Here is an 11020-nt window from a genome sequence, read left to right as displayed (position 1 = left end):
AGAGAAGATCATCATCTTAGTTGCGGTTTCATGACAACTTCGCCATCTAAAAATCCCTAGGAGACAGACTTGGACGGGCTGACCGACCGGCTTATTGGTCTTGTAATTTTCAGTTTTCCTACAAGGATTGCTCTCCTTCCCCATATTTTCCTCGACGAAGACCCATCTGTGTCATCGTGCGTCTTGGCATTAAGTCTTCCTTGTTCCTACTTGGCTAGTACTTCCACGTACATGTTCCAGTCCATTTAACTAGGGTCAAGCAATCAAAGATCCGGTGCCGTTCCAGGCACATGTACAATTTCCGCCATGGCGGTTCCGTTCCGTTCCGTCAGTATAATTTCCTGCTACGGGTGGACACATGCGACAAAAGCCAAAATAGGCCCATGCTTTCTCCGCTATCGGTGTCGAGCTTTTGAAATAAGAGCAAAATATAACAACGTATGGCGTCTTTGCTTGCGTGTCCGCCTATCACTTCCAAGTTCCTGCCATGTCTTTCTTTAGCCATCTCCGTCACGCTATTACTGATGGATGCATGGGAGCAAACATGCCTTTTGCGGTGCTTTTCGTTTTTCCATGTAAGGGCATCTTCAACCCCGCGCTTGAAACGCCCGAGCTGTCCAACACCGTACCTTATCGGTTTATGGACCCAGCTTGCCATTCAACGCGTTATCTCATCGGTTCATAGACGCGTCTGGTTATTCAAATTCTAGCAAACCGGACGCAAAATTGAAGAGCTTTGTGGGTGTTTAGATCGTTGCCACGTAGAATTCTGACACCCCTGGCCCACTCAAATCTTCCATCCAAGCCACTTTTCTCTCATTCCACCCCTACTCCCTCTTGCTCTCCATCCACACCCTCCTGGTCTAATGCTCCGTTGTACCTCCCCGGCCGCTGTCCAGGCATTGCTGGACATCCAAAGCCCCACCCACACGTGTATCCGTCTTGGACTATGCCGACATCCACCCAAGATCTGTCCATGGTCAAGTACCCTCCGCCCCCCTGCCGATACCATCCATGGCGGAGTGGCGGACACTACACCCGGCAGGTGTTCGGTCAAATCCTATTGAGCTTTTTTGTCGAACTTCTTGTTGTTATATGAAGTAAGCATGATGGTAGGGTACTCGGTGATGAAGGATGAGTTGTTGTGTGATGCGTGGAAGGTTGTATCTACAGACTTTACAGGCATGAGGTAAGGGGGTTCGACCTTTTGTCAAAACGTGCATGCTTCGTTTCTCAATGTTGATGGTAATCTGCAACCCTAGACCCAAACGCGGTGTTTCTTTTGTAATTTAGTCTTGGAGCATGTCCCGCATGTGCTATGTGCATATGACAGCGACATCAGTTGCATGCCTCTCGCATAGTGAGTTGCATCAAGGCACGGCGATGCAGGAAGCTTTGTCGTCCACACGAAACAGCCCCTGTTGATCGATCATCCTCTGCCCTTCAATCATCATCTCCTCCGCCGACATATTATACCAACGACAATCCCTTCCTCAAAAAAGCGCTCGCGAGCGATGCAGTGAAGGTGCCGTGGCTCCGCAATGTCTTCGATCAGGAGGCCTTCCATGACCATGACCCGTGGGACGCTGTGAGCGACGACATCGACATCGTGGGCAACACACGAGTTCGCCTAAACCCCCACCTCATGCCACATCAGCCTTACCTTTGGGTCCCACAGATCAGAACGAGCATCATGGCATCTTTTTGAGAGATCAGTGTTCTCTAAAAAAATATTGCGGTGGAAGGTGGTTTTCTGCATAAAAAAGGAAAACAGGCTGTTTTTTGCAAAGTGGGCCCAAACTGAGGTGGTCACTGCGAATTCCCCTTCTTCGTTGCGGTTTCATGAAAACTTCGCCGTCTGAATTCTTAGGAAACGGACTGACCGACCGACCGATGTGAACACGGCGGCTCCGGTCAGTCCCCTCCTCTCTCCGCTCCGCTCTAGTCGTCTTTCCTCCCCCCCGAGCTCCATAAAATAAGGCGCGCAAGCTACTCGTGCCGGCAGCTTCCTCCACCTCCCTCTCCCTCTCTTCCTCCCCCCCCCCTCCCTCTCCCCGATCCATCGATCCCTGGGGTCTCGCCGCCGATGGCGGGGTCGATCCGCGTCACCATGGAGGTCGGCGCCGACGGCGTCGCGCTCATCACCATCTGCAACCCGCCGGTCAATGCTCTGCACCCCATCAGTAAGCGACGGCCTCGGTCTTCATTCCTCTTCTGTTGGGCCTCTTCCTGCTAGTCTAATAGTCTAACGCCGTGCGCCGATTCGGCCGGTTCCCCTTCTCCGCGCAGTCATCGAGGGGCTAAAGGAGAAGTACGCCGAGGCCCTTGATCGCGACGACGTCAAGGCCATCGTGCTCACTGGTGAGATTTTCCTTGCTTTACCACCACCCCCCTGCCCCCCTCCCAAAGGATGCAGATGGTTGACTTTTGGTCTGTCTAGTGATGCTTTTTGATGTGATTGTTGGCGGAATTGATGTTAGTGAGTAGCAATCCCTGTTTTGCTCTGTTTTGATGTTGTTCTGTCTGCTCAAATTCGTTGACCACCCAACTATTTCTTGGTTTGGGGTTATCCTGGTATATGTATTAATTATAGTACGGTTGTGGAGCTGTCGCCATCGTATCTTTTTATTTGTGCTGATCCCAGTCAGCTTTGTGATTGTGTTGCTTCAGTTTTTATGATGCTAACCGCTTGGCTGAAAGTGGGAACCTCGCTAAAATAGTTAACTGAAGTGCGAAGGGGCCTTCTGTTTGCTATATACTTTCAACTACACGGAAGCTCCCCTGTTTCTCCACAGATCAAAAAAATGGGTACTGGGTGTTACTTTTGCTATATTAGAAGGACATACATTGACTAAATCTATATAGAAGGCATGTATGGTGCTATGATTTGCATATTTCTTGTTTTGTCACTGCACAGAGGGGGCCTTACAGAGTTGTGCATTCCAGGGATGTGGGAAGGGGGTTAAAAAAAATTCAGTTCACGGAACTTACTATTTCTGATACTTCTTGCTGTTTTGTATTCATATTATTAATTACTTTAAATTTTATAGGCGCGGCTGGCAAGTTTTGTGGAGGCTTCGATATCAATGTATTCTCAAAAGTTCATGAGACTGGTAAGGGGGTTGCCTTCATTTGTATGGTTGACAAACTGATTGTTAAGAGCCTAGCTTTTTGGACCAATCTGTTCTGTTTTCTTACACATTTAACATGGTTTTGCAGGAGACGTGTCCATTTTGCCTGAGATGTCTTTTGAGCTTGTGTCGAATATGATGGAAGGTTTGGCATTTTTGTTTCTAATTATTTCATGGTTTCTGTTGTCTATGAATGACGGAACTCTTTAGGCACCTCTAATTTGTATCGAGATCATGAAATCTGGGCCTGATTGTAAAAACATGTTTACATGCAGATGGCAAAAAGCCTTCTGTCGCTGCAATTCAAGGCCTTGCTCTTGGCGGTGGTCTAGAGTTGACTATGGTCTGTCATTTTTGTTGCTTTTCTGCTGAACGTACAGCTGATTCTTTACCCTGTATCTGAACCAAAGTCCTGTTTATCATGTAAATGAACAATTTTTTTTTCAGGGTTGTCATGCTCGGATAGCTACCCCTGAAGCTCAACTTGGATTACCAGAGCTAACTCTTGGCGTGATTCCTGGAGCTGGAGGTAGGGAACTAGGGATACGTCTTTTTCCGACAGTTTGAACTACTGCTCTTATTTGCTTGCTTTGTATTGGATTCTGTCATGGATCTGAAACTTTTCTACTTATCATGTAGGAACTCAGCGTCTACCGAGGCTTGTAGGTCTGCCCAAAGCAATAGAAATGATGCTGGTGAGTCGAATCTATCTTCTGTGTTAGTTGTTATGCTGACCTAGCTGTGGTCAGATAAACTTCGTGTCCTAAGTTGATTAACATATGCAAAGTAAATTAGACAGAAGGCATATAATAGTGAAAACCAATTTTAAGTGAGTGGCTTGAGTTATATTCATTCATATTCAACCCTGGTAGTAATAAGGTTTCCAAAGAACAATGAATGTTGAAAAACTAGAGCATAAATAAGAATCTCAATTCAAACTGTAAATATGCCTGGTACATGTATGTAGCACTGAACATATCAGGCACCCATTTTTTTTCTGAACAAGGAGTGTATATGTAATAATGCTCATCTGGAAATTAGTATCATCCTATCTTGTTTCTTACTCCTATCATGCTCAGTTATAATAAATGCATTCATAAAATTTGCTTCAGCAATCGAAGTTCATTACAGCCAAGGAAGGAAAAGAACGTGGTTTTATTGATGCGCTTTGCTCCCCTGATGAGTTGATAAAAATGTCACGCTCTTGGGCTCTGGAGATTGCAAATTACCGTAAACCTTGGATAAGATCTCTTGGCAGAACAGATAGGCTTGGTTCACTGTCTGAAGCTCGTGCTGTATTAAGTATGGCAAGGCAGCAAGCAAATAAGGTTGCAGCAAACATGCCACAGCACCAGGCCTGCCTAGATGTTATTGAAGAAGGTGCACTATATGGAGGCCATGCTGGTGTTGTGAAGGTTTGAATTTCCTATTTGTCTTGGTACACATGCTAATATCATCTATGTGCTTCTCTTAGTTAAACAGCTAGCTGGGCACCATATCTCCCCAAAACTTCTAGAGCTTAGACTAGTCTTCTTATGTCAATTGAGAACTATACTAGTCCATTGCCAATATGCCCTGATTCAGTAATTGCTGATAAGCATAATGTAATAAAGGCCCTAAGTAGCCATGTCTCTACAGTAACAGTCAGTTTCTCAGAAACATTTAGATTCCTTAGCTCATTTTTGCCCAGAGTAACAAATTAACTTGGCAAAATCTTGGTATCACTGCTATGCATAACTTGGGCTCCATTTGGCATCATGTTGGATTATTATAATACAGCTTATCTACAAGGTTTTTTGTTTATCTACTTTACTGTTTGTTTAACCAACTCATCGTACTTCCGTGGTTTTTGTAGCAGCAGATTATAAAACAAGTTCAGCACAGAACAATTTAGCAACCGCAGACCAAGCATTAAAAATTATAACAAACCTCCATGTAGTATAGTGATGACAATAATTGTTTCTTTGTTCTGTTGTTTATTATTCCTTATGCATGTGTTTGGTGTACCTAAATAATGCAGGAAGCAAAGGTTTTCAAGGAGTTGGTAGTATCAACCACATCAAGGGCACTTGTCCATGCATTCTTCGCCCAGCGTTCCACCACTAAGGTTGTCCTCAAAAGTATAGTATTCTGTTTAACTTTTCTTTTCCTGATTCACTTCTCATGTGTTGCAACTGTCTTAATTTCGCTGCACATAGTTAATTACCATGCAACCAAACTACGTTATAGAATATGATACATGATACTCCCTCCGTCCCAAAATAAGTCTTATTTTGGGATGGAGTATTAACTAACCATGCAACCAGACTACATTAGAGCATATGATACTTGGTCTTAACTAAGCTTTGCTCAAATTGCAATGCCATATGTGAACACATCAAAGCTAAATTGCTGCAAGGACGTCATTTGATGTGTAAACTTTTGTTTTGCCCCCTTTGGTTATTTGTAACCTGGTGTGCTGTCTGACTTATACAGTTGATTCTTGTAGGTACCAGGTGTTACTGATATTCAACTCAAACCTAGGAACATAAGAAAAGTTGCTGTTATTGGTGGTGGTCTTATGGGTTCTGGAATTGCAACAGCCCTTCTTGTTGGCAATATATCTGTTGTCCTCAAGGAAGTAAACCCTCAATTTTTGCAAAGGGGACAAAAAACAATAGCAGGTCAATTTTGTGATACTACTGTAGCATTTCTTGTTTTTTTTCTTTCCAATAGATATTTGGATTGTGATTTTTGTTGATGTAGTTGAAACATCAAGTTACTATAAATGATATTACCGAACAACACTGATTTTCTTTTGCACAGGAAATCTGGAGGGCCTTGTCAAAAGAGGCTCATTGACCAAGGATAAAATGAGCAAGGCCATATCACTTCTCAAGGGTGCATTGGATTATTCAGATTTCAAGGATGTTGATATGGTTATTGAGGTTGTCCTCGTATGACTTATGATTTAAAGAAGACAAAATAGTTGTGCATATATATTAGGGTCCCTCTAGTGTGTGAGGCAAATATTCATGACATTGTAGTGCATTAACGAATCTTATGAAGGTTCCCATAAAAATGATTATGGGGAATTTTGATAGATAGGTTTGATATGGTTATGCAATCTATTACATAGTCACGCAGCACACTTGCTTGTTAGGTTCTTATGCATATCTTCTTTTCTCGTAGGCTGTTATTGAGAAGGTTCCTTTGAAGCAATCAATTTTTGCTGACATTGAGAAAATCTGCCCACCACATTGCATACTTGCAACGAACACTTCCACCATCGATTTGAATGTTATTGGCGAGAAGACAAATTCTCAAGATAGAATTATTGGGGCTCATTTTTTCAGGTATGTTGTTTCTTGTGGGTTATGGTTTAGCAGTTCCTGAAAACCAGCAGTGTTCCAACTTAAGAAGTGCACTAAGGACTTAGGCATCAAGGTGCTGGAACACATCATATCAATAAAATTTGTTAACAGGGGCATGTAACTATCAAATTGTTGACACCATACATTACCAATTTAACTCCATGCATCTAAGTCATGCTGCAAAAGAAAACTTGTTCTTCAGAGAAGGGAAATTGATGGTTATGCAAGTTGCTACCAGTGAAGTTAGCCATAATTTTAAGTGTCAATGTGCGAACTTTGCATGGAAGTTCCGTAATATTCTGAAGTTAGTAGATGTAGGAGGGGTATTCTTGGTGTCAATTTACTACATGATAATTTGTTCTGATTTGTATTCTAATTATTGACTGTTGTTTTTGGAACATCTATATGTAAAAGCATGATTTCTAGTTTATGTAGGTTGATTCAAACACAAAAGAGGCAATAACCGAACAAAACCTTTTAACAAGTATTTTTTTTGCTGAAGGGATATCAAAAAGTAAATCACAAGTCATTCTTCCAAATGGATAACCATCATCAATTCCTGCAGGAAAAAATGTATAAAAATTGTTCTGCTCTTTAATAAATCGCAAAACTATGTTTGCATGTCCCAAATGACATGTGGCCAGTTGCTGTTTGTTTTAGTACAATTTGAAGCTAGATGCCTATGTCTTCATAAGGTAGCAGCGGTTGCAATATTTTCTTATAAGCATCAATTTTGGGGAGTTAGGGAAGCTACTTCTATTTAACTTCGAAACAAATGTCCGGAAAGTATGTTACGGACACGAGATTATGGAAATAATAGTCCTTCAGTTTTACTGGTTTGGATGATATATTGATCCTTCAAGCTTTACTTGCTTACTGAGAATGCGACGTGCTAATGTTATGTTATTTGCAGCCCTGCTCATATTATGCCCTTGCTTGAAATTGTCCGGACGGAAAAGACATCACCACAAGCTATCCTTGATCTCATTACAGTTGGGAAAATAATAAAGAAAATCCCCGTTGTTGTTGGCAACTGCACAGGCTTTGCAGTAAATCGTACATTTTTCCCTTACACACAAGGTGCTCAGCTTCTAGTTAGTCTTGGCATTGATCTTTTCAGAATTGATCGAATAATAAGCAACTTTGGCATGCCAATGGGACCTTTTCAGTAAGTTCTTCGACTCTGTTTTTATGTCCATGTGAAATAATGGCCAATGGTCTCAAATTAGGTTCCTTTTATGAATAGCAAGCCAATGTTCCCATTCAACTATGTACATTTTTTTTCTATTTCTTGATTCCAGTGTCATGTATTGTTCTTTCAGTTTGTTAGGATAAATCAGATGCAACCCACTTCAGAGCAGTTTTAGTACTCCCTCCGTCCCATAATATGAGACTTTTTTTACACTACACTAGTGTCAAAATACGTCCTAGATTATGGGACAGAGGAGTATAATATTATGGTCCACTATGGGCATGTATTTGTGATAATAGTACTCTAGGGGGAAAAGTGATTTATTAGAATGTTAGCAATCAAGTAATACTATTCATCACCCAGGGTGCAGAATAAGTTATTCTTCACCTGAGGTAATCTTCATATCGTTTCATAAATAAATTACATTTGGAATACAAATAGTTACATTCATACTATGTAAAATTTGGCACAAGAAAACAAAAATATAGGTTATAAAGACTAGAAAAAATGCATTTTATGTATATTTTACACTATGTTTTTACGTTTGTAATTTTACGTAACATAAAATATTTTTTACGGTGATTATATATTTTCTTACGTTCTCTTTTTACGTATGAAATAAGAAAAAAAATTATGGAACGTAAAATTACGGTGCATTTATGTTAAAATAAAAGGGGGGGGGGGGGTGAAGAATAACTATTCCTCACCCAGGGTGACGGATAGTCAATCCCATATCAAACATTATTTGCCTTAAATGATATTGTAATATATGTTAAATAGAAATTGATGGTGAAAACTGTGTTCTGCTTTAGAGACCATGTCAGTGTCAAAACAATTAACTGACACCCAACCATCTTTGGAATATGCTTGTTGTGCTGCTAGCTTGCTACAATGCACAATGCAGTGCCCAGGCATCACCCACTGACTCTTTCAATTTTTTTAAACATGATTCACATGAGTTCTTATGTTTGACTGTTTCCATTCCCCTACAGACTCCAAGATTTAGCTGGATATGGAGTAGCCTTAGCAGTGAAGGATATCTATGCAGCTGCCTTTGGAACACGGAATTTTAACTCCGTTCTAGTGGATTTGATGGCGGAGACTGGGCGGCAGGGTATGCTTCTGAACCTGCTTTTGCTCCAGCTATGGGTTACAGTAAATAGGATGGGTTGTGACCAGACCAATAGTTACTGCACCATTTCTATAAATGCATTTTTCACAACTGAAATTTCCCTGTTACTTAACAGGAAAGAGCAATGGAAAAGGTTACTACCTTTATGAGAAGGGTGCGAAGCCAAAGCCTGACCCTAATGTTCAACATGTGATTGACGAGTACAGAAGACAGGCAAAGACAATGCCGGGTGGAAAGGTTTCACTTCCTCTTTCTAACTGTCTGACATTTTTTCTGCATCTATGAAAAGATGTCGTGCTACCTCATTTGTTAATGAAAGGTTTTCCTGATACTGATACATTGCCTTGCTTGCAGCCTGTTACTTTATCAGATCAAGATATATTGGAGATGGTTTTCTTCCCAGTCGTTAATGAGGCATGCAGGGTCATGGATGAAAACGTGGTGATCAGGGCTGCTGATCTTGATATCGCATCTGTTCTTGGGATGGGCTTTCCTAAGTACAGGTAGGCAGTTGCTGCTTAAATCTCTGACTGTCCTAAATCCTAGTTGACCAGTGACAATCTGCATTCACTTGAAATATGATTAAATGAGATATACTGGTTGAGATTCTACTGCTGGTTTTACAACTTATGAACCTAATTTAACACTTATGTAGGCTAGCATTGTCTGTCTTATATCAGAATTGATTTAACACCAATTGATTTTAGCTTAGCACTTGAGGCTAGTGAGTTAGCCCTATAGCTGATTGTTTTTCAAATCGCCATGTTCAGGCCTTCTTCCCAATTTAGTTGATAGCTTTAATGATACTCAAGTACTAGTTTTTAGTTTAATTAAATATATCTGCAACCTATAGTTTACCAAATGTAGGATACAGTCCCTGTTGGTTGTAGTCCGCTGTGTAATGTGTATTTTTTTCCACTATTATCACTGTTTGTTGAAGGAGGTGTGGTGGTTGCTTTGGAGTAGTTCTAATCTATAGTCTAATAATGAAGGGGTGGCCTCATCTTTTGGGCTGACACGGTGGGAGCATCTTATATACATTCAAAGCTTAGCAAGTGGGCTGAAATGTACGGTGATTTCTTCAAACCATCATCATATTTGGAGGAAAGAGCAAAAAGCGGCCGACCACTGGTACACTCTTGCATTCTCCCTCATCTGATGGATCATCTTATCCTAACTATGTTGAATTGTTGCATAGTATTACACTTTACTTACAAATAATTATAAACACAAATTTCAAGATTTTCACAATTATAAGTTTATAACCAGTGTATGACTTGCGTAACATAGACGATTGTGTCATTGCTGGAGAATATTTATTAACTTAAGCTTTTCAACATATTTCCTTCTGACCGTCAAGTGTGTGAATGATATGAAAATGAAGTCTACATTTCATTATCCATCGTTCAGTCTTGTGTTGCCAGTCTTGTTTCTTGCCATCACATTTAGGGGCATCTTATAAATTGAAACATTGTGCTGCTCCTTGCCTTTGGGTTTTGTAAAGTTAATCCTACCTAAGTTTGTTGGAAATTAAACATGTCATGATATCCACAGGCCGCGCCACGGACGGCTCACCAAGCTTCGACGAGGTCACGCATGTGAGGCGCGGCATATGATGAGCACTTGGCACAGCTACTGCTCGAACAGCATCAACACTGTTTGCGGCACATATGTGGACCTCCAGGGAAGTGTTATCTGTAGTGTGTGTTAGACATTACATCATGTTCACAGTTTTTTACCTGGGCTGATACAACAATAAGAAAAATAAACGTCTTAGCATAGTTCTCTCGTTGTAATTTCCATGCCTCATAACTGTGCAAGTCTGTAACTATGGTAATTGTGGTTCTGTTGTAAGTAGAGTTTATGCTGTATTTGTCAAGTGTAAATTTGCACATCACAATTCAGGGGAATGATATCTTTCTTTTTGAGAATTCACAACACTGTCCAGCAAGGCCACGGGGAGAGGGTTTTTGATCCATGGATCTTGGCCCGAAAACTGTATCCGAGTTCCATGTCCAGCATCCTCTCTTTTGGATTTTTCAAACTTTGTGAACGTAAACATCCAAGTAGCCAAAGGAAGGAAAATCAATCTAGTCTCAACCTTTTGGCCAGGAAGGAAAATCAATAATACCAGATAGTAGCGGTGAGGTTCGAATCCTTCCGCCCTAGATGAGCTGGTATGGGCAAAACGTATTCCAGCAAAAGCGCCAAC

At 41.2% G+C, this 11020-nt stretch overlaps 1 protein-coding gene across 1 annotated transcript; it reads left to right on the top strand.

Moving 5' to 3' along the window:
* The first annotated feature begins 1876 nt into the window (after window positions 1-1876).
* Window positions 1877-10739, top strand: LOC123060164 (peroxisomal fatty acid beta-oxidation multifunctional protein). The gene is made up of 18 exons (XM_044482740.1): window positions 1877-2183; window positions 2290-2361; window positions 3051-3113; window positions 3220-3276; window positions 3407-3474; window positions 3579-3660; window positions 3771-3826; window positions 4244-4546; window positions 5152-5238; window positions 5620-5794; window positions 5937-6058; window positions 6303-6466; window positions 7398-7652; window positions 8669-8790; window positions 8924-9045; window positions 9163-9311; window positions 9801-9939; window positions 10363-10739. Exons 1-18 carry the CDS (start codon window positions 2087-2089, stop codon window positions 10408-10410), a joined length of 2181 nt encoding a protein of 726 aa, XP_044338675.1. The 5' UTR covers window positions 1877-2086; the 3' UTR covers window positions 10411-10739.
* The last annotated feature ends 281 nt before the right edge of the window (window positions 10740-11020 follow it).

The sequence above is a fragment of the Triticum aestivum genome, chromosome 3A (genome assembly GCF_018294505.1).
Source record: "Triticum aestivum cultivar Chinese Spring chromosome 3A, IWGSC CS RefSeq v2.1, whole genome shotgun sequence".
Classification (NCBI taxonomy): domain Eukaryota; kingdom Viridiplantae; phylum Streptophyta; class Magnoliopsida; order Poales; family Poaceae; genus Triticum; species Triticum aestivum.
This window is presented reverse-complemented; position numbering and strand designations above follow the sequence as displayed.

What these genes read in the sequence shown, in the direction of transcription:
- LOC123060164 (XM_044482740.1), top strand. Translation starts at nt 2,087, where the DNA reads ATGGCGGGGTCGATCCGCGTCACCATGGAGGTCGGCGCCGACGGCGTC. An exon ending in CTCAAAAGTTCATGAGACTG is followed by an intron (nt 3,114 to 3,219) that starts GTAAGGGGGTTG and finishes ATGGTTTTGCAG; the next exon opens with GAGACGTGTCCATTTTGCCT. An exon ending in GGCGGAGACTGGGCGGCAGG is followed by an intron (nt 8,791 to 8,923) that starts GTATGCTTCTGA and finishes GTTACTTAACAG; the next exon opens with GAAAGAGCAATGGAAAAGGT.